Here is a 24,300-nt window from a genome sequence, read left to right as displayed (position 1 = left end):
TATACGTACAAATATCTCCATTTTGCTGGGCAAACATATATATTTTTATAATATCAAGCCCCGCGTATCGGGATCCCGTTTGATTGTTGGGTTTTATGTGGATTTATACTATATCAATAACCGCAGCAATATAAAATATAATCGCGGTAACTGTCGTTATTAAGTTTTCAATTCCCTCTTTTCGTTTGCTTTCGTAAGTTCCACCGACAATTTGAAACGCGTCAACTTACATGTATCGATTAACAAATATTCAACGACTATCGCAAATGGGGGATCGAATAATAATAGCCTCTCCTTTTTTTAACTCGCGACAAACGAACGTTTCATAAATGCATCGTGAAAAATGGTAATAGGATGAAATACGTGATTCTGATGGAAAAGAAGTATAAAACCTCTAAGTAATAATGAAGTAATAAAGGTTAAATTTCGAAGTTAATTACGAACCGATGACGCGAAACGTAATTTTGTCTGATAGTGGCCCATTTTCAGGTTATCGTAGCGAAAATTATATTTAACGTAATTATTTTGTTGGCAACTACGAACTTTAACCTCCGCGTTATAATTTGCGCGCGCGGCTCGTCGCCGTATTTATCTCGGCCGATTTAAATGTTTAAATAAATATCTGTCAATTTTACATTCATTATTAGTTTCGTATTTGTTTCCGATCACTTTCCGTTTTCAGCTGCGTTGAATGCTCCACGTGATTTTATTGTTAGTAATTATTACCGGAACATTTATATACGTTATGTATCTTTCGCTCGCAAAATTGCGCTTTCGATTTCTATCGTGATGCGAAACAGAAGTTGACCGGCAGGTACATTTCTTCGTGCGACGTTCTTTCTTTTCTGGAGCACCGTCGTTTTGATGTAATTCCCAGGCGTGGGATATCGTGTAATTCACTTTGTGCCCGACTTTGCGACTTGAGCTCCCTTCGCTGTAAAACTAACGTTTTAATCGTGTAAGAAGGGGATTTCCCGTTTTACTTACAGAGGAGAATAAAAAAGTAATCGACGGAAATCCCGCGGAAATCTAAAGTCCGAGAAAGAGCGTGGATGACCTCCGGCGATTAGCAAGCGTTCCTTCGTTTTATCCGCGATCAGAAATGGAAAGTGGATCGCACTTTCGATTGCCGACAAAAAAAAAGAGACGCATAAAGAGAGGGAGAGAGAAAAAGAGAAGGTGAGAAGAAGGGAGGGAGAAGAAATCGCAGAAACGCGAAGTGCGCGTTCCATATTACGTTTCTGTTTCTATTGATTGCAATTAATTGGACTGTTTCTCCGCACAATTTAAATTATTTCACGATAAATCAGAATACAGCTCGCGACAGTTACGGTTTTTACAACGAAAGACGCGTTTCGTTGTTTCAGATCGCGAATTTATTAACACATTTTACGCGTGGAAAAAGATATCGGGCTCGGTGGAAGTTAAGTGATTCCGCGGATGTCCGACGATCTTGACAGAAAACCGATCGTACAAGCACTTTTGCGGACTCCGGAGCTAAACGCATGTAATTACATCGTACCTCGCTCTCGAATAATGAGAATAAGAGAATGCAAAATTAACATGTAAAACGTTAAAACGACACATTTTGTACGATAGAAACGGGCTGTTCAACTGTCATCGTAATAACCCCCGATCGATATTTTTAATTAAATCACGTAATTTTTGCAAAACATCCCGTTCTTCTTGTACGTGAAAACAACACTTCATTACGTGTCACAAAGCGCCAACGTGTAGAACAGCATTTTAATGCGGATCAATCGAATTATCTCAAAGTTCAGTTTGACTATTCCCTTATATGTGTATATGTGTGAACAGTAATATTACAAGTTAGAGGAAATATGCCGGCTCGCGAAATATCGTGAGTTGCGCCCGATGGAAGGGATCCGACGAAAATTTTTCAAACTACTGAAGCATCGAATCGGCGAAGGCCCGAAATAAAATTTGCTCTGCGTCGTCCTCGCGCCCGGCACCGCAAATACGCCGAACATCGAAACGAACTTCATGACGATTTCATCGACCGATAACCGCGATTGGTTTGACGTTCAACCGCATACCTATGATTCGATAAGGTCCGAAACGACGGATAAAATATGAGATTTATTAGAAACGAGCGGGTAGCATCGTTAGCGTCGTCGCACGTACAATTAGCGAATATTATGAATTTGTTTTAAGCAAGAGAGTTCAATTTAGACAATTTATTCCGCCTTTAATCGTATCGCTAAAACAGCGATTTCATCCGTTTTTACCGTCGTTTAATGAATTCTTTTTTATCTCTTTTCAATATTAATTCCAGAGAGAGAAAAAGAGACATAATATTCAGTTATATATTAAAATTAAAGTCAACTTGAACTCTATTTGAAGTTGACATCCGCCACGCGTGCGTTTGGAAAATTTATTTTACTTAAAAGACATCGTAAGTTCCACCGGAGTTTAATGAAGTAGCGTAATATTCTAGTATTAAAATATGTACTATATGGGGATAGTCCAATGACGAATAATCGTCTAGAGATCTTTGAGAGATCAGAGATTGCGATAATATGAATTTAATAAAATAATTACTCAATGAAAATCTTTTTTACATCTACGAAAAACTGAGCGCGCCTTATTCAACATACAGATAAAATGATAGATGTATACGCGATCGAGCTTGCGTAAATCCTAATATTTTTTGTAAAATATTATTCCCAGCATCCTTGCACGACCGCTATGATAATTACGCGCTGTATAAAAAATATGCGCCTCGTTCGCTGTCCAGAATCAGAAATTAGAATACTGAGCACGCCGTCACGGTGAAAAGCGACTCGTACCTCCATGAAAAATACTGGAATGTTGATTCAGCAGTCGGAGAAAAAATATTTTTTTCCGTAGAACGCGGGCGCAGTGGGACGTTTCAACGCTTGTACAGGCGTTATCAGTGCTTTGCCGGTGAAGGTCGCGGATCAATTTCTTGAAATCTGAGTAAATCTACAGAGATACGATACGTCAATTACAAAATAGCCGCGATACAGAGGTCACAACAATATTTCACGGTCAGATAAAAATATTTTCAGTGCTGTAGAGAGAGAGAGAGAGAGAGAGAGAGAAACTGAAATTTGCTGAAAATTTAATAAAATTCAATATCCGTGTTATTATTTCTCTTCATCAATTCTGTCGACTATATATATACTATATCTTATTTTAATTTATTATTCAGATGAAGTTTTCCTTGCCGGTAATATTTATGTGCGCCAGTGTGTGAATTTTAATTTAACTCGGAGAGATTCTAATTACATTGTTTTACTCCTTTTGGTTCAATGACATATCATAAATATATAGTTTTTTTATGCACTTTCCACGTGACCTCGATTTCTTCTTGCTTTTCTTCGTCGGCGATAATATATCGATGAGAAATCACACATGAGCACAATTTAATATATAAGAAACGTTCACACTTTCGCGCCGATTGATTCACACAGTTGACGCGATCGGGAAAGCAGCTTGTTACGGACTCCCCGACAATCGGCGAACTGCGGAGAATGTCCGACGAGGGAGGGGGGACTCGCTGTCGGTCACCGGGAATCTTCTCGACTGCGAAGAATGCCGTCGGTCCCAAGTTTCGTGGGACCCAGATACTGTTCCGCGGGGAATAGCCAATGGGACACGTCCGAGGGAACGAGCTCGTCTCCGCTTCGTGGGGGGGCCAAAAGGCGCACACGTTCCCACCTGTTCCCCACATATATACGGAGGACGTGCACACACGGACGTCCTGCAAGAAATAAAAATAATTTCAGATCAAGTATAGCTCCGGCTCTCAGGGAAAATATTCCCAGTGAAATGAAAGACTTAAGATTGAGATACGAGAGCGAGGAAAAACTGATCGGACGAAGCGAATCGTTATCATCGTCAACCAGTTTTTTTTAAATAATGTTTCAACCAGAGAGGAAAGAAATACGCGTTGCTTAGAACTCCGCGATACAGCATTCGTGGTGTCGCGAGTTGTTTAACAAGAAAGAAAAAGAATTATCCGCGACAGAGCCGTCGCGTAATCAAAGATGCGTCTAAGGCTCTATTGGAGCACGGAGCGGCGCGCGGCGGCGGCGTGTGCGCGGCGAGCTCATTTGCGGGATATTACATTTTATTAATATTTGCTCGGTGTGCGCGGTAAACATTCCAAATTCACGACGGTGTGCACGGTGCTTATAGAAGCGGAGCGGAGCGCGCATAGAGAGGAGCACGTACACGCACATACCACGATTCTTCTCTCCTCTGGCTCCTTTCCCCTTAACCCGTGCCTCTCGGTTCTTCGCCGTTACGAGCCGAGCCGTGTGCTCGAAAAAGAGGAAACGCGCCAACACGGACCTCGTTCGTTCGCCGGGCGTAATTTTTTTCCCCGCTTCGCATTTCGAAAAATAGCTCTCGGAGAACGCGCCGCGCCGCTCCGCTCCGCGCCGCGCCGCACCGCAGTACGTGCACGAACGAAGGACTCGAGCGAGCGCTAAATACGCGCGTGTGATTATCCTTTTTCTCCGTGCCGGCGTTTTATGGAGGAGAGAGCGTACGTACGGAAATATTTAAGGTCTGATGTACGGGGGGACGTTTTGTATAGAGGACGCGAGAGAGCTAGGAAACAACGTGATTTGCGAGGTAACGCTTTTCAGACCCCGGGCCCCGCCGCGCGCGCAAAGTCGAGGACGACGCGCCGCGCGCCGTTGTCCTTCGCGCGCATCGCCCTTTACTTTATTCCCGTGATGAAACAATTTTCGACATTAACAGGGTTTCCTCACGGCCGCCTTCGCGACGGGGCACGGCGCGAAATTGCGACGTCCAGTCGGAGAACGCGAAGGTAATGGCTCGTGTAAAAGAACTGATTAATTTCAGCAAAAATTGCGACATGTTCTTAAACGTTTACGACCATTTTCTAGAAATCTATGACGACGTACGCTTTTATAAATCTGTCGCGTCGTGTCTGACGACCATTCGACCAGCGCTTTCGCGACATGGTTCATAATATCGCGTTGCCTACAAACCGGTCGTCGGGATTGTGTGCGGCGCGGCGCGGCGAACAATTTTTGATATACGCGCCGCACACAAAAGGGGGCACATTCAGTCAATCCCGAAACGATCTCTCCCGATAGCCCTCCCCCCGCTCGTTTCGCGAGACGAGTCGCGACGGCAATTAGATCGGGGACGTCTCTTTATTACCGCGCCTGTTTTGCGACGAGTCAAACAAGTTATTCGGCGCGTAGAGAGTATTCCAACTACCGGCAACGTAGTTGAAAATAGTGGAAGCGTTGCGAGTAACGACCGTATAAATTCCGCGGGATTGCCCGATGCGCGTTCGTTATGTGTGCCAGCTAGCGTGAGGAAGAGGACGAGCCGGGAAAAGAAAAAAGAGGCGCCGGGACGATGCGCGCAGGCGGATGGCGCGGCGATGGCGGGGCGGGGGGTGTTTGAAAAGTTGAAGAAAAACCGTGGTGGTGTTTACCGGAGCCGCGGGTGGAAAAACTTTTCAGACGGCGGCTTTTGAATGGTCGTCGATCGTTCGCCGAACACTCCGCCGCGCCACGCCGCGTTGCCCGGTTTCACAACGCGCGGATTTACCGAGCGTATTTTTTCACGTGAGAGAGAAAAAGAGAAAGATATAGAGCTCGCGCGCGCGCGCACGCGCGCACCTCTCTCTTCTTTTTTTGCGCTTTATTTTTATCGGTAAATTCGTCGTAAATTTATCGAGTACCATTTATCGCGGCGGCACGCTCCGCGCGAACGAAAGTGACTAGGTAAAAAAAAAGGAACAAAAAAGTAAAACTCGCTCGGCCTTTCGATATAGCTACTTTAAAAATGTCGCGATAAGCGCGTTACGCGCTAATTAAGATGGGGAATTAACGGGCACTCCGATTGCGGAGGTTAACATCGGCAGTGATATTTCCTGCGCGAGATCGCCTTATTGCCTCTCGCGGACCTTACGATTATAAATAACTCGGGCGCAATTACCTTCGTCGCTAATCGCGCTATTTAACGAAAGTATGATAAACCACGTTTTCGTAATTAAGTAAAATTTGCACACTTAACTGCTTAGCCGGTTTATGGAGGATCATGCATGACTTCTATCTTATGAATTATGTATTATGCGCAAAATGCGTTTGTAAATGCGTCGAAAATTATGCATCCAATTACGTACAGCGCAACGAATTTTTCTTTATATCAATTGTTCTTATAGTTCATGGTAAGTACATAACTAATGATTGCAAAACCATGTAGACGCGTGCTCGTTGGTGCCTAATTATCGCGTTTCCCCGAATCGGAGCCCGAGGGTACTAATTAGCAATTATCCATTTGATCTGCCATACTTCCTGACGTAGTTACCGCGGCGAGAAAAAGTTCATCGATCCGGCGAATTCGTCTCGTTAACCTGATTTAGGAAAATCGTTCGTATCGCTGGTCGCGTCAATCTGATCCGTTGCGAAAACGCGAAACGTTTGACCGTAATCGACAAAAAAAATCTCATTCGACAGTTAAGTCGGTCGTAAAAAGTACAGATGATCCCGCGTGTTCATTGGCCCTTTCCAGTTCGAAAACGATTCTACGTGTGCGATGAAGTTTATTTTGTTCGTTCGTCTCTTCAAGGTCGCGGCATAATTCTGTTGCGACTTACGAACTCTTCGTGATTGTTTGTCGCGTCATTATCACGATGTAGAGAACGACACAAGTGGAATTAGCGATGTACATAGACTTATCTCGCGAAGTGATGACTATGCAAGTGGCTCACGCGCCACTTGGAACGGCATAAACGATCGATTATTTGATTACGATTAATTTCCATTATCGTGCCATCGACATAATTCGATTCCTATTAGCCTCGACCGACGGGATAATGTCGCGGCTAATAAGAACGCCATTAGCGGCGCCTGCTGGAGAACGCGCGGCCGGAGGACGCGCGAACCGGCGCCTCTGGAGGAGCGTGCGACCCGCCGCGTCCGCGCCGCGCCGCGCCGTCCGGAATCCCGGGGAGGTGTATCTCTTAATGAAGCGAAGAGGCGACGAGGCGACGATGAGATAGCCCGGCCGTTTGAGTTTTCGATCGGGCGGGACGAGATAATGCGATTAACGCCATGCAAAATTGGACCTCTTTGAGCAACGTGTCGTTCGGTCGGCGATGCAACGCTGTTACCGCGGGAAAGGGCGAGCGCGCAATAACGTCGCCTGGCGCTGCCGTGTACCTACGTGTACCTTCCAGGCACACGGTCAAAGTGGTGGCGATTTTTAGGGAAATTTGCAAACGAGAGAATTCACGCTTGAAATTTCAGCCGGCTAATCGGCGCGAAAAGGGAGATCGACTGACGGAGATATCTGGTTTACGATAATTGCCCCGTGCACTTTTTTATACCTGAGGAAATTTCTTTTTTTCTTTTTTTACGTTGGTTTGTCGTTATTCCGTTCATTTGTGGACGCTGGACGTCGCGCAGATTCCGATACCACCGGAACGCGCGTCTTTCGCTCTGCTTTCCGTGGCGAAAAGGTCAACCATGGGATGCGTAGTTAGCTTTGAACTGTACTTTGGTTTGCACGTGTATATTTTGCACGCGTGGTTGTTAAAATATTAAAAGGATTAAGAAGGACACAAGGAAATGCATTATTGTAAAATTTTTTCATTACACCGTGTAAGCAGCTTTATGAATATCCTCATGTGGAAAATGTCACTGCAGTAATGAGCACAGAGGTGAACGAAAATCACGAAATAATGGTGAACAAAAATAAAGTTCTTATTAAGTACAACAGGCGAAATATTGGAAAATTTAAATAGCCGCTCTGCGCTTATCATCCGCATCCGTGAATACTCGATAAACTTTATTTTATATATAATTTAACGCGTGTGATCAAGCGAGCGAAGATAAGACGGAGAAGACAACGAATAAAGAAGCGAATCTACGAATTCTACGAGCGGTGATGGAAAAAAGCAATCGCGCGAACGAGTCCGCGACGAGTGCAGCATTCCCGGTGTGGGAGTGAACGATTGGTTGTGTAACGTACGAGGTTGGCAGCGGTACGGCGGAAACGCGGTGTAATTTTGCGATAGAGTCGCGACCCGCCATCCGCGCGGGGGCTCGCAAATGGAACCCTTAATACGCGGCCATTGTAAGTTAGATTGGAATCGCCGGCGCGGTGGCGATGCCGCGGCCATCGGCCAGGACCGCCATCGCGAAAAAGAGAGAGCCCCACGATGACGACACAGATTGAAAGTGTCCCGCGTGCGACGTGAGCCGTGGCCGGCGGCATCGTCTCTCCCGCGTGTCGCTCGATCGAGACGATCGGGGTGACCCATTGGTTGCGATTCACTCAGCACAGAAGCACGGGGTTAACGCGGAAGAGAGGTATGGCCTACAAAAATACAGATTTCCAATAACCGATAGCGGTTGTCTCGCTCGCACCCGCCGTTCATCGACACCCCCCGCGCTGTCTCTCTCTCTCTCTCTCTCTCTTTCTCTCTCTCCCGCCTGGACCGGACACAGAAACAATACAGCATGCGCGAAAGGGTGCCTTCTCCTCCCCGGCCCACCGCTATCTCCCTTCGTCTCGGTCTCTCGTTTCACTCGGTGCGTCATTCTTTTCCCGCGAGCCGGCGCACTCACCCGCCTCTCTCCATTCCTCCAATGGGCAGGCTTTTTTTTTATTTTCTCGGGCCTCGATCCGTACGATCCGTGTGTATACAACGGGACCACGTGTTTAAGGTCCTCCGTCCAAACAAACGGACGAACGCTCTCTCCACTTCTCTCTTTCTCTATCTTTCTCTGCATCTCGCTTTTCTCTCCTTTTCTCTCGCACCCTCCATTTTCACCGATTCTTCGTGATACCGTCCCCCTCCCCGTCCTCTTCTCTTCCAGCTTCTCGCTCCTGTATCTTTCTCCCGTGCGTATTCCTGCTTGCTCTTCCCTCCCCACCCTCCCCACCCTCTCTCTTTATTCTCTGTGTCTCCATAGTTCGCACGACGATTAATAAACCATTGATTGGATTGACACCGATATCGGGAGCGTTGTTCGAGGTGAATGAGAAAGCCGGTGGTTCCTCGATCACCCGCGCGTTCTTCAATGTTTCTTCCTTCCCCTCCGGTTATCTCCATCCGCCATCCTTCCTCGCTATTTGTCACTGCCGCAGTCTCAAATGTGGTTTAATGACGATTTATCACCACTGGCTATTCTCGTAAAAGCTGTAAAAGACGCCATATCTGAGTTTACTCGTAATATATTATACGAGCCATACACAAGAGAAATTATATCATACATGTTAATCGGAAGTTTATAAAATATTTTGTTACTGATAAATGCAAAAATAATTTAATTTAATTGTTAATAAGATTTTTCTTCATACACTTGTAGGAATGCAATTCAAATATCATCCGAGTGTTAAAAATGATATAAATTACAACACAGAAACATTTTAAAGTTCATATTTGTATAATAGAACGCATAATTTATTAATTCAACGTGTCAAGTTATTTGAAGCAAAAAGGATCTGTGTTTCTCTTATAAACAGAAATTATACGCGCTTTACGGAAGTCTGTCAGAGAGTTAAACAGACATTCGTTTAGATTTAATTATCATATCTCGATCAGGGGCGCTCGTAAATAAAGTTCCATCAACGTTTTGGGCGCATTTCTGGCGATCTGCAGCGTAATTCTGAGACAATGCGGGCGGGCAGCAAGAGGAGCAATAAAGCACGGGCGTTTAGCGCGGTGCCAATTTCACAGGTGCACGGTTCTCGAAATGGGCCAAGCCGCGTTACCATAGGGGATTCGCAGGAGCCGACGGAACGTACGGCTGTGCGTAATATCGGTCATTGACAGCGATAGTGTTCCGCAACGTTCCGTAGAATGTGCGTTCACGGTCACGCACGTATACCGGGTGACGTTAATGCTGACCCATTAATGAAGATAGACCGCCGTCGACGTGGAATTTGGATCGCCGGTGGATCGAATCGACCGATGAACAAAGCGTCGCCTGCTCTCGCCCGGTGAAACATCGTCTCTTTGCGCGATGCGGGAAGATGTAGATCTCATTTCTTCCGCGAATTCGATACGCGTTCTCGACTGCGCTTCGTTTCTCAAGTGAAAATCGAGGAAAAGTGAAAGAGAGAATTAAAAGCGGTCAATTCTCTACTACGTGGAGAGAGAGAGATATCGGTGCGCGGTACGAAATTGTGAGGAAGTTTTCAACCAGAACAAAATTCATAGCTGTCTCTTGAATTTCGTTCTCTTCCGACGCGGGTCGTCGAGGCGTATTTCTTATGTACACGACGTTCCCTACGACATTCCCTACGACGATCCGGCGATATCTCATGGGTCATCGTGTCAGGAGGAATTAGAGCACGTGGAAGTCTCGTGTCGAACGGTCGTGAAATTGCATACCTACCGGTACGATCCACCCAGTATGCAGTTTGGTTGCACGTATGCGGCTGTTAACGTGGCACGCGTATGCACAGTAGCATTGGACCAACGGGACTCGGGGTGAGAAGGGGGGAGGAGGAGAGGGGGAGGGGTGGGTTCGGGGGCGAGGTCCGAGCGAAGGGGGTCAATGCGCGTTAATTGATCCAGTGTCAAGGTCAAACCTCTCTCGCGCGTCATCGCATTATCATCGATTATTGGACGTATCCCCCTGGTCAGTTCTCAGAGAGCCCAGTCCGCCGCGAAGTGTACAGAATCGATAGCGGATGGATCGATAAGATGACGATGTTAATCCCGGCTTTAATAGCAATGTGCTGATATGATTAGTTTCAAGCGAATGTGCCACCGAATGTGGCTGCTCCTCTTGTGTCGTGATTGATCTATTTGACGTTTAATTGCGCTTACGATTAATCCGCGATGCGGACTACAATGGATTTTATTAATCGAAATAGAGTTTGATCTCTTTGAGCTAAAAATATTTCGAAATATCCTTTATCTGATAACTGTCTGCATTCCCCTGGCAGGGATAGAAACTATTCTTTCCGGTCGACGAAAATATCGACGAGTGAAATTGTAGTGTTGTTTTCCCGGTTGATTTTAACATATTTTTCATCGTACAAATTACCCTTGTGCCTTACTAACAGTTCTTAATTAAAGACTCTTAATTAGAAACAATTATTTCTAAAAATACAAGAACTTAGATTTATTTCTTATAATTATTTTTAAACACGAGCATTGTGGATTATACACCCACGCTGGGGTGTTATGTAGGACTCAGCTTTCAGCTTTAATCCTGCAGACGGGTTTCGATACGTCAGGGTGATCTCCCGATTGAATCCCACGTGGCGCACATCCGTCACGACGAAGGTCGCGGATTACGGTCGGAGAGCGTGGCCGGGAGTGGGCGGGCCGGCGAAAAGCGAAGAAAAGAAAACGCGGTGTGCAGAGGCGTCCGCCAGCGGTCGCCGCAATAAATCGGTCAGACCGTGCCGTCGCTCGCCCCTGCGTGGACACAGTTTCCCGTCCCGTCGTGTGCCGTCCGATTTTTTTTTCCCCCCCGATGTCAGCTGCGGCATCGATTCCAAAACGAACGGCACGAGACGAGTGGATGTCGCGCATGGCCGTGAAGAGAACGGAGAAAAAGTGCGAGAGAGAATGAGAGAGAGAGAGAGAGAGAGAGAGAGAGAGAGAGAGAGAGAGAGAGAGAAAGCGATGAGGGAGAGCGAGAGAGAGAGAGCGGGAGAGAGACGATATGCGTGTTATGCGAGAGCGTGTTAGCGACTTGCGCAATGGCCGTAGAATCGGTCGAAAACGAAAGTAAATGACGTGGCTGGATGCGGCCGGCAGACGGACAATAACCAATCATGTGCAATTAACCTGTGACACCATGACACCTAAATACTCCCGGACACCTATATAGCGGTTATGTTCCCATTATGTGGCCGTATCGACACGTGTTCCGTGCCGCACGCTACGCAACGCAACGCCGGGGCACACGCCGCACGCCGCACGCCGCGTCGCGCGCTGCCGGCACACATTCGCGCATTGTGCGATACGTCGTCGGCCGTCCGCGCATAGACGGCCCCCGCGTGTATATGTACGCTGGACATATTGATACACAGTTTGATACACACCCGATTACATAATAGGCCTATATCGCGGCGCGGATCGGGCTCGGGGTTGGCGCCGAGGTGAGCCGCCTTCAATGATCCGATTTAACCGACTACGATCCAGACGAGAAGCTCGTATGACTCGATCGTTCACTGTATCTTTCTTTAATCAGGGCATTCGGATTTTTTGTACATGATGATTAGAAACCTAATTTTAGCTCGCGATAACGAGTGTCTCGTTAAGAAGTGGGTAAACAGCAAGATACCTTTATCACCATTACGAGACGTACAGTGAAATTGCTCTTGATTTTGACGATAAAAATTTTTTATGATCTTAAAACGAACACTCGTAAGAGCGTTTCAATTTCAAGCGACATTTTGCCGGGACGAAATTTGCGCGGAGAAACGCTTTGCACCAGTCCGAATAAATTTCCGTTTGAAGTTCGTAAATTGGATACCTGTGTAAGGTCAAAGGTGAGAATTTTGGGTCGGGACCTCGACTCGTGTTTTGGAGCAACCTGCTAGCCTTTCCGGTGACCCCTCGTCAAACAAGTCCCAGATCGATTTACCTCAAGAATAGCTTCCCTCCAGTCGCCCGACGGTCGTCTGTGGGTCCCAAGCAACCGGTTCTTCGCTGGGGGTCTTCGAGCAGCTCTCTCCAGCAAAAATGAATTTGCAGTTCGCGTCTACGTAGTATTGATGCGCCGCTAAAAGACTTAGCTTTATTCATTAGGGAAATATTCTCACGATAGAGCTGCGGCTCCGATCGTAAGGAAGCTGATGTTATTGCCGTGAGACTTTATCCGCGTTTGATAACCACAACGGAGTTATAGCCAAGACACACGTCGCTTGCTGGAAGATTCATGGAAAGAATGATGGAAGGAGGCTGCGCAAGAGTTTCTGCATACGAAATCGTGGGATTTTCGCCAATGAAACTCCTCCTCCAACGATTTCTCTATACAACTCGGCACATCTGTCTGCCGAGGATGAACAAAGCTTTGAAGTGAGGCTCTAAACTGATTGTTTGATCGCGGAACGTCGGGTTGAATACTCCAGCATTAAATCAGACAGCGGGCCTTCGTCGGACGAGAATCGTGCTGAATCCAGCTTATCGCCGGTAGCTAATGTCGGGAGATATTGTTACGAAACGTGTAATTATAAATGATTATAAATTCAGTGAGATGTATGTGTAGAGGTGTTACTTGCCGCGACCTTTGGCAGGGGGAAACGCACGGAGGAAGTTGCGCGCTTGCTATTTCAGCGCGCCGACCTCAAAACGTTCGTCAAGCGTTTGGTCGGGCTGCGATTTAACTTCTGAAAAGACTGACGTCAAACGAAACTTTCGGGCGGTTGGAGAAAGAGAGATGGGGAGATAGTCTCGGAAATCGCTCGCGGAAAACTGTTACAGACATGTCGCGAGACGCCGCTAAGCGGAACTTGATAACCGGCTTGCACGTTTCGAATGCGAAAACACAGGGATGCGTGACAGTTCTCGGGGAACTTTCCAGTTGGAAATTTACTTCGCAACAAGGTAAATAGCTTTTTGCCCGCGTAACAACTTAATAAATGTCACGCCGCGCTCGCCGCGCGGCACTCGCGCGGCTCTTTGCGAGAGCTACGTAGAGGGCTGGACAGGGGGGGGGGACCTACGGGGGCACGATTTTTGAATTCATTTGCGATGCTTAATATGAATTACAATCGCGGCTCCTTGCAGCGGTATATTTTTGTCCCTCGTTTCGCGCGAGTTTTTGCTTCCGTTGCAAAGATGTATCACCTCGGGGGTGAGAGGAAGAGAGAAGAGGTAGGACATGTTTTGCATCCAGCGCACTTCAGCTGATCGCGTTTATTCGCTGCAGGAAGACAGTTACACGCATAAAGACGTTTTCTGTCACAGCCACCCGTTTTAGCGCTCTTCAACGGTATATTATAACGATTAGAGTTATTAACCCTAGAGAGATATACGCCGAGGCTACTTTTGGCTGCGTACGCGCGCCACCAAGAAGGCCATTTTTTGTCCTTGGACGTTATAAAAGAGGAAAATTGCTCGCGTCACATAACTCTGCTGGTTTATTGCTGTTATATTACATTCGCGGGTATAAAGAACAATCATACGTATGAAGTAAGAGTCTACTGGCGTTGAGATGAAGTTATCACGAAATGTGCGTTGCATAATTTGCAATCAAGAGCTGTGGAATATCTTTTTCTAGTTTTTTTTAGCGTGTTGCTAGGATTACTTGCTGAAATTAAGTTGATGATAACACTCGGTGAACGAACGTGAGATTATGCGCGTAAAATTGTTCTCTACATTAATTTTTCTGTAAAGCGCAAGCTTTATATCCTTAGAAATATATTACATATTGTTGGAAGTAGTATTAAGATTACTAGAAATATTAACATTGCCCGCTTTCATCTCTCGACTTCATAAAATTTTCGTACCGAACCGCATTAATCGCACAAATCCAGCATCGTATTTATTTCAAATTGCGGTAGAAACGTTTTTAGAACAAAATGATATCGTTTGCAATTGTAAAACGCAGCTAAACATCTCATAATTGTACTATTAATGGGCTTCCGTCAATTCCGGCGAGACAAAAGATCTGCAAGGTTCTGCAGAATTCTGCAGGACTTCGTTGCAGCTCGCTGGGGTTACTTGGAGGGGGCTGAGCTGTGCAGCGCTGCTGGGGGTCTGACAATGGAGATCGCTCTCTACCATAAAAGGCGCTATGCCTCGTGTACATTCATCTCTGCTCTCCCTCTCGCTTCAGTAGCGCGCTTCAATCCGGTCCTCCGTAGCTCTATGCAAATCGGTTCGAACCGGGTGCGAGATCGCGCGGACGAAAGGCTGCAAAGACGAATCAGTTCGCGAACGGTAGCGACTTGGGCGAGTCGTTCGGTATGAGAGCAGTGACGATTCGGAAATCGGCGATATTTTGCTGATAAAGAAAATGAAGGGTGGGTACAGCGGCGAGAGAGCACGAGGTGCACGCTGCCGGCTCGTCGTCGGGAGAGAGAAAAGTGGCGGGAAAAGCAGGGGAGTGCGTGGGCGCAGGATCGATGAAGGACGCAAAATGGCGACGACGCGAAAGGATAGAGCGCGAATAGACGCGCACGCGGCGTGAGGAAAAGAGAAAGGACGGCTGTCTCTCTCCCTTTCTCTTGCGGACGGCGCGAAAGAGAGGACGGAGCCACCAGGGTCGTTAGGGGAAGGAGGCGGACGGTGAAGGAGGAGGCGGCGATGAAGGAGCGTCGCGGAGAAAGAGAAAGGTGAGGTATCGGGAGGAATAAAAAGAACCGCGCGAAAAAAATTGAAGCCGACGCTGGAATCGAACGTGGTCTCTGGGTCAAGGATGCCGAGAGTGAAAATCAAAGAGTGCTGGGGCGGGCGGACGCGCGAGCGCGCTCGCGCGCGCGCGCGCGTGATCGCAAGCAGCTTCGAACTGATGTACGAGGGCGGATTGTTTTTATTTCCCTTTCGTTCAGTAAATGAAATTCCATTCTATAAACACGGGGTATTTGTATCTGAGGATGTTGTAACGCGAGCGTGAAACTTATCGAACATCGAACACTCTCTTTTTCGCCCCGATATTTTTCCCCCCGCACTTAAAGTAGCTGTTTCTTTCAGTGTGTTTATTTAGCGCAATTATATTTTAATGAGATTAATTATTTATTTGATCGTTCCGATGAGACTGCATCTCTCTTTGAAAGTTCCACCGAGGAATAATCTTTTTTGTGTATGTTTACGAATATCATTATTTATTACTGGATTATTAATTTATTGAAAACGATAAAGATACAAACTTACAAAAAAATCATTTTTGTTGTAATAATATTGTAATAATTGGCGTTTTTATATGTTCTTACTGGTGCTTCATATGTGTGCATAATGATGCTCTTTCAAGAAGACTTCTGCACATCAATTTTTTACACCACTGTGCTTTGAAAAAAATTCGTTTTTATCTCTTTCAGCTTTGCTTCCTAAGAGATCTAATAATAATGGTTCTCGTGTGTAATATTGGTCTAATTAATTAAGATCGTGTTTTAACGCTTATCGGTCGCGGATCGCTACGTGGCAGATTTTTGCTGGCGCAAAAGACTATCGGAAGCTATTACTAGATTATTCCCCTCAAGCACGAACCTTCGTCCTCTTTTTCGTTCGTGCGTAATTCTGGACGCAAGTTTCCTCGGGTCAGCCGGATATCCCCCTACCTTGCGTCCCCGACGTGAGATTCATTAACTTACACGAGCGCGGCTGCCGCTCACGTCGGCCGGCCGCTCGACGGAAAAGTGTAATCGACAAAGTTTATCGAATGGCAGGGAGGGTACGAAGGGTCGAACCCGAAGGGAACACGGCACAGGGAGGGCGATTTTCCCTCGTCGCTCCGGAGAATATGTACGGCGTAAAGTAGTAGTCCAGCTCGTAAAGTAGTTCGTCCAATCTGGCTGAGAGGGAAGGAGAGAGGCAGAGAAAGACAGAGAGAAAGAGAGAGAGAGAGGGAAGGGAAGCATTTTTGTTCTCTTAAAAGTCGAATGGAAAATTGTACGTGGTTTATTGCACGATACCTCCCTCGCGAGTTTCCACGCGATTCTTTTATTTGTCGGCAATCACAAGATGTCGACCGTCCCGGGGTCTCGCGGGTCGAGCGTAATGAAAGTTTCGCGCGGCGTCGCGTCGGTGTCGACCATCACTCCTCAGCTGGATATCGCTCAATTATTTATCGCGCAAACTTCCGCCGACCTCCGCTGTTTTTCGCTGAAATAATTCGACGATTCCCAAGCGAAGGCTATTTACGACGGTCTCGCCAGGTATCGCCGCGGCGCCGTCGCTGCTGCTTGCCTTTCGCGACAGCTCGTAAAATTGAAGCAGCGCGCCCGCGAGAATAGGCGAGATCTCGAGACTCCTCTGCGAGAGAGGATCGAGTTAATTAGATATTGAATTAATGCTCCTAGGAGATGTAGCGCGCGACACGAGATGCTCTGTGTCGGGGCGGTGGCGGCGGTCTCCTGCGAATTTCCTGGATCGCAAAAATAACCTCCCGTCAACAATCGCAACTCTCATCTCCTCTTTCGTCCTCTTTCCTGGAGCGCCTTTCACCACGAACTCCATCATCCCTATAGGCCCTCGTGTATGTCGGGCGTGTTGGGGAGAGGAAGGGGGGTGCGATCGGCCTCTTCTTCGCGGGATTTTAATTACCGGCGTATCCTTACTCTTAATTAATTATCGCCCCGTACCGCCTCTAAATAATTTTAATTAGAATCGTCGAACGGTATTTTCTTCCCTCTCGGACCCCAAGCCGGCGATTACGAAATTTAATTACCCGCCAGGTATGAAGCGGTTCGATATCGCGCCCTTTAAATCTGCCGGATATAAATTCTCACTCGATAAGAACATTGACTTCCGCTTGCGAGTCTTTTTTTTTCTCTTCTCGTTAACTCTAATCCAATTCGTCTTATTGGCTTACAATCTGTGAAATGTTCTCCGCGTGGTCGAAAATCCGGTTTAACGTATTTGAATGTCCTTTTGTTGAGACCTGAGGAAGATCTTATTGTCTGGAGCAGAGTTCCTAAGCCACTGAAAGAGCCAGGCCAACTTATTCGGCTTTGAAGAACTCGGTTTATCCTCGCCCAGTATAAATCGTTCATATATTCGTGCGATGAAGCGAGTTCTTGCTATGGGTAAATTTATTTCGAAATTCTCTACGTATTTAATTAATCTAATACTCATTAGTTTTTGTAACCCGTGCTCTATATATGTATGGACGGCGCGCGCGCGCGTGAATAATCGGTTTGCCCGTTGTTAAATTTCATTTGGCTCACGTTATTTGCGTAAATATTAATAGCGAGCGCGCGAGTTGGTTCGGCGAAGTAAGTTCCGGGTGCCCTTCTGGGCCGGCTGGTGCGTTCGGTTACGGGAGTAGGGGCGGGGGGCGCCCTTTCTCTCCGTGAAAGTCCAAGGGGAGTTTCTCTCCCGTGGATGGTGGCGGCAACGCCAAAATGGTGGGTGGCTCCATAGCGGAGTGACTTCCGCGCCAGGTACTTCGTAATGGCGAAGTTTACTTTGGCCATTTGTATCGGGCGAACGTAGATGAACGCGAGGGGGTGAGCGGGGGTTGAGCAGCGGAGAAAGAAAACGGTATAGAGTAGACAGAGTGGAGCGAGATGAGAAAGACATATAGAGGGCGAAGCGGAGAGAGAACCGAGCCGCGAGATGATGCAGTGACGCGCAACCTTCAGCACAAGTTTGTCCTTCCGTTAATTCTGTTCATTCTCTTTGTGGCACGTTTGAAAATCAGTTGAGATTAGATCAATCATTTTTGGACACACTTCGCCGGAATGTAAATTCAGCTGAAAATATCGCGGGTCATCAACGCGCCGCGTTATTATCGAATATTTCTGCCTGATGTCGTGTCGCGGAAGGAACGGAGTCCGCGATCGTTGAAAGTTGCGCGTCACTGCACACCGGGGTAACGGCGGGATCCTCGGGAAAGGGAGAAAAGGGTCGAACTCGGCGGCCATAATAATTCACGATGTAAAGCCAAAGTACCGCGGCCGGAGGAAAATTTCGCGAGAGGCCGCGCCATCCCCCGTCCTTTCTACGCGCGACGTCGATAAATTAGCTTACACTTTTTACATAATGCGACGAGAACGAGGACCACGGAGGACGCGAGGTCGTCCCTCCGATGTAGGAGGAGGCGATGGCTCGCTCGCTCGGGCTCCCTTGGCCCCCCCTCGTCCCCCCCGCGAAGCTGCCTGGACGCCGTACATCCCCGGGAAGGTGTGTACCTAACTACCTCAAACTCGTCGGCCTTCTCGGGTCAAATTAATTCCGGTATTAAAATTTGGCTTGCAAATATTCTGGACCCGCGGCTACGCGTGTGCGGGGGCTGCACACGTGCACGCGGGTGGTCGTCGCTGCCACGACGACGTCGACGACGACGAGGAGGAGGACGACGAGGAGGACGATGAGGGCGACGTCGACGACGAAACCCCGCGTGCATTCACCTACTCGTCGGTTCTCTGCGCCGTCACGCACACGCACGGCACACGTACGGCCCCCTTCGGTATGTACCTGCGCGCGTACGTGTACGCACGTAATTTACATCTGTTATTACGGGAGGCCTCTGCCCGTTCCGCTCGCTTCCGCCACGTTCCGATGTTCCGACGTGCCGCCCTGCAGCGGAAGAATAAACGCACCGATGCTCGCCGAGCCGCATATTCATCTCGGTCTCTCTGTCTCTCTCTCTTGCGCTCTTTCCCTCTGTGCGGTGCGGTGCGCTGCGCTGCACTGCATTTTTTTCCCCTCGCGACGCGAGTGCAGTCGTCGGCGGTTTGTTTTCTATCGGCGTTAATGTCGATTCTTTTCATACGCGGGCTAGGCATGGCAGATCTGTTTTTTTAATTTTTTTTTGAGAATTCGCGTCTGCAACGAGTATCTGCTTTTGGTCGTACTAATTGGACGAAGACCCGTTGCTTTTTGTAACTTTGGATGTTTTGAAGGGAATTGATAGTTCTTGACTGGATTTATACGTCTCCTGAATTACAAATGCAATGCGCCCATGTAGAACTGTAAAATATTTGTTACGCATACATTTGGTATTATCAGTTTTCAACATTTCGGGGATATTATATACCCAAACAGAGACAGAGAGAAAGAGAGAGAGAGAGAGACAGAGATTTTTTATTCGTAAAAAATGCGATTTATGCAGAAATAATGTTTTTTTAAAATCGATTATCAGAATTTTTATTTGCGTAATTTTATATGAGATTTGTACGATTCGTAAGTAAATTCCGTATAGTAATTTTTAATTTTAAATCTGTGTAAAACTTTTAAAGATGATTTTTTTTATCTATATCACTGCGCTATTATTCTGCCATTTGTTTAATTCAACACCGTATTAGGGGTGGATATAGTAAGAAAGATCTGAACAACGCTTAAAATCAGGGATAGATAGATATGAAAGATGATTTTTGCGCTCATCTTTAAATTCTTACCTTAACTTTCAGTCGTGCTATCGCAGATTTACAAGTTTCCGATCGGCACAGGATCCGCTTGCTCAGATTGATGCGATGCCGCGATGATGCAGCCGAGTACAACGCCGTCGTGTCGCTACTGCGTAGTGCGTTCATTCGAGGTTTCAGCGCGGTGCGTACATACACCGGCAAATTCTCATGAAAATTTTCATATTCATGTATTCATTGTTTATCGGCGTGTGGTCGACGAGGTGGTCTGCGGGGAAAGCAGATAGATATAGAGAAAAAGAGGGAGAGAGGGGGAGGTCGAGGGGGTGGATGCGATTGAGTTGCGTGCAGTCATGAGGGAAGCGCGGGATGAAGGGGGGGAGGGAGGATACGTAAGAACAACAAGGCTGGTAGACAAAGGTCGGCCGTGCAATGCTATGCCGCCGACGAAACGACCTGCTCCGGAGCTGCCATCACGGTCGACCTGTAATTGCTCGATCGCTCGTAAAGGCTCGAGTGCGATGCAGTTTACGGTGCAGTTTACGCCAATGGGTCGTCGTTCGCGCCAGCCGCGTCGCCGTGCGCGTTCCCACGCAAGGCCGCGAAGTACGAGCAGAAACGAGCCATATTCTGCTTCCGTAACCCCCTTCTCCCTTCACAAAAAAGATGAGTCCGCTGGGACCGATGAATTTCGTGCCGAATGGACCTCATAAGTAATTTAATCTTCTCTGTTTTACCCCTTTTGCACCTTGCTTATTTAGAACGAAACAAACGTGTCTTTGCTTTGCAAAAGTATCTGAAAACTGTCGTAAAAGCATTTAAATAACGTCGTCCAGTCGCGTACTCTCTGTCGTGCGCGAGCAGTAAAATACAAACAAGAATTATTTCCACGGCGCAGTCCCGGTGAGCCTTCGTGATAGCGAATGAGTTAATTTTGTCTTGCAAGGCAGCCACAAGGCCTCGGACAGGTCACGTAAGACAAACGCGATTAATCCGCTCGTCCGTAATTTAAGCGCAGTTTCCCTGAAACTGCGATCTGCACGGCTAACTCACCCTCGGGGCCAGACGGCACATTTATTTTTCCACGGTAGTTGAGCTTTCACATCGTCTGCATCCCTACACCGTATCCCGCCGTACCCACCCCGCATAAGTAATCCTCCACCCCGCATAGGTAATTTTCGTGACGACCTCGTAGTCGCTGTCGCCGTCCACGTTAATGCCCACCGACTGAATAAACGCCTATGCGCGTCGTACACGAAGAACGACGCGGAAATATTCTGCGCGAATATATGGCGCCGCGCGCGATAAGAATTTCAATAGCGCGGAAGTAATATCGCGCAAACGACGCATGGATCGAATAATAAGAACCGGGTATCCTTGCGTCGCGCGCGACCGAGTTCGCGATCGATGGGATCTATCGGCAGATAAATTTTTATCGCGATTGCGACTGTATTCTTTTTAGCTGGGACGAATGTCACTTCCAATCAGTCAATTCCAAGCGCGGACCGCAATTGAGCGAAGTTGAAGGGACCGCCTCATGGTCCGGTGAGCCCGATCAAAAGGGTAAAGCAAGAAAGCGGACTCCTCGCGCGAGCGTATACCGCGAAAACGAATTTACGGGGGGGTACACGAGGCAACAAGAGGGCCTCGTTTTAATTGATCCAAGCCGCTCTTCTGGGTCGTGATCAAAACTCCGCCGTCCCGAATTTGATCTGCTGAAAGCTTCTTGTATAATTGGACGTAATGCCCTCGTTGCCTTCGAGAATGCGAACGGGAGACAGACCGTGTTGAGGAGGGGAGGGCGCAGGGACAAGTTGGAAGAGAAAACCGCGGAAGGATGGAGAAAGTGAGGGAACAAGGATTGGCGCGAAGCGATAATAAGAGCGAGAGAAACGAGGAAGACAGATCGTTTAGAACCGGCGACCGTGTTGCGAATTCGATTGTCCCACGGCATTTCCCTGCCCTCCGTCTGTCTTTCCCGTTCCGTCCATTCCCTCTTGCCGTCTATGCCGAGGTTACCTACGGTCCTTGTTTTTCACGCACCCTCGCGGCAACTCGCGCGGTCTCAGGACTCACGCGCGAGTCGCCCTTCCGAAGGGCGAAAACCTCACCAAATAGAGTCCTGTGCCCTCGCGCCGACCGGGGCAGGGGGGCGGGGGACGGCTTCAATTTTTCGCTCGTTGCACCTGCGGCTTTCAGACCGACCCTCTCCCAGCCCGATCGAGAAAACCTGTTCGACAGCCGATCGGCCGCGGCGGTTAGGGCGCTAAGGGTGACGTCCCCGCACATGCACTCCGTACCGAAAAAAATTCACCCTCCGGCTGAGGGTCGACCGCCATCTAGCAAGCTCGGTTCTATGTGTTGGCGTATAAAAGTGGTTAATCGCCTCATGTTTCTCCTGTGTTCTTTTTTTTCTTCAAAATCCGTAAAATCTCGAATGTTTCCAGATGCGAATTTCTTAATTAAATATGCAGTATTATAATTATTATAGTATAATTATATCATACTTTGTTATATCATGCTATTGGATATTTTTTGGGTAATTTTTTGGGTCATTTTTGAAAATTTGCAACCGGTTCTTTCATTCATTTTTAATATAAAATACGTTCTATGATATGCATTTTTAAAAGTAAAAACACATACATTTTAAAGTCGGTTAATCTTTGGAAAGGTCAACTTTTTGATCGTATGATCAAAAGCAGTTGATTGTAATAATAATATTGTGTTTCGAGTAAAATTTTGTTGAAAGAATTATATGAATTACATTTATCTGCAATTTTAATCAGTCTTAAAAAATGAAATTTCTAATAAAAAAAAAGATTTGGGAATAAAAAGAGAAGGGTGTAATCTAACTTTCGATTGCGCAATCTAGATCCATGGGTTACGAAACGCATATTACGGTACTACGTTATCTGGCCGCAAACGAATTCTGCGATGTATCGAAAAATCGTCGCGTAGAAATATAGCGGCCGGTGGCCGCGTGATTTCTGCGGGACGTGAGGTATTATTGGATTGGGTATTGCCAACAGGTGATTCCGAAAATAACAATAATTTGATTTTGCGAAAATGTGGGTTATGAGGTCTTGCCGCGGCATTCGACAATGTGCTAATTAAGTATAATATATTTCAATCGTTTATTTCGCTATAATGAATTCCGCGTTAAGTGTTATATTACATATCGCGCCCGTGAGACCGCCGAGGTGTATATAATTGCACGTCGACGAACTCGGCGTTAATTAAAAATCAAAATCATCGCGTTCACGCGCTCTTAAATTATTTTGCCATCATTATTTTAATAATGCGCGTCTCTTCAAACCATCTCTTAAATTTCCAGCTAAATCTCATCCGGACTGTATCTATTAATTCGCAGAATCTTCGGAATTTCATCCAAAACAAATGTTCGTATAATTTTTACGAAACATTACAAAATATCACGATACAGCTGTTCGTAAAAATGATTCAAATATATTTCGAATTATTCCCTTCCGTAAAATAAGAGCCGAGTAAATACATTTCTACGGAGCTGACTTATTTTTTTCGATTAATCGAGTTAAGCGGCAGAGTAGAAGTTTCATTTCCGTCGAAAAAATTTCGCGCTGGACCAATTCTACTATACGCTTCGCAACGAAGCTCCTCGGCTTTCTTTATGCCGCGCAGCCGAGCCCGACTGCCAGAGAGTTCGCAAATACGAATGTATTTTTAAACGAGCGTTAGTGTCTAATGTTCGTCCACATTTTGCTCTTAATACAGGGTCGTAGGAAGTACGGTGCGAATAAGAGCGCCCGAGAGAAATGCGCGTGTACGTGTGCAAGGGCGCAAGGGGTTCGAGGATGGCTCTTGGAGGTATGGTTGGAGGAAGGAGAAGAGAGAAGGAAAGAGAGCCTAGATGGGTGGGGGAGGGGAGCGGCGGTCGCTGGGTTCAGTGGCAGAAACCCCCTTCGCGCTATCTCGGGGAGGGCTGTTTTTCGCGGCTCACAAAATGGCCGCCGCCCCCACCAGGCTCCTCCACTTGGTTAGAGGATGTAGAGGGCTCGAATTTTCTCCATCCTGCTCTCTTTATACCATGTTCGTTCGTTCGTTCGTTCGTTCGTTCGTTAGCGCGCGCTGCCTCGCCATCCCCCTTGCCGACCCCGTTGCTGGCCTACACCACCTCGCCCGTCTCTCTTTCTCTCTCTCTCTCTCTGATCGTCCGGGTTCCATCAACCCCCCTCCAGCCGTGTCATCCATCCCTCCTCTTGGGGCGTTCACCCCTTCCTCCGTACTTCTGACAGGCACTACTGCTGGCGGGAAGCGAAATTCAGCGTCTCCTTCCCTCTC

General features: G+C 47.2%; 1 protein-coding gene across 2 annotated transcripts; it reads right to left on the bottom strand.

Moving 5' to 3' along the window:
* Positions 1–3,220: 3,220 nt before the first annotated feature.
* On the bottom strand, positions 3,221–20,220 carry LOC112458662. 2 transcript variants are annotated; one of them, XR_003041229.1, is made up of 2 exons: positions 12,052–12,137; positions 3,221–3,748 (listed from the first exon to the last, which is right to left on the bottom strand). XR_003041229.1 is itself a non-coding variant. In XM_025022409.1 (2 exons), exons 1-2 carry the CDS (start codon positions 20,149–20,151, stop codon positions 3,305–3,307), a joined length of 579 nt encoding a protein of 192 aa, XP_024878177.1. In that variant the 5' UTR covers positions 20,152–20,220; the 3' UTR covers positions 3,221–3,304. The 2 variants fall into 2 exon arrangements, 1 of the variants encoding a protein (XP_024878177.1); XM_025022409.1 differs by lacking the exon at positions 12,052–12,137 and adding an exon at positions 20,017–20,220.
* Positions 20,221–24,300: the final 4,080 nt, after the last annotated feature.

Source organism: Temnothorax curvispinosus, unplaced genomic scaffold, assembly GCF_003070985.1.
Source record: "Temnothorax curvispinosus isolate PA1 unplaced genomic scaffold, ASM307098v1 QBEX01009076.1, whole genome shotgun sequence".
Lineage (NCBI taxonomy): Eukaryota > Metazoa > Arthropoda > Insecta > Hymenoptera > Formicidae > Temnothorax > Temnothorax curvispinosus.
This window is presented reverse-complemented; position numbering and strand designations above follow the sequence as displayed.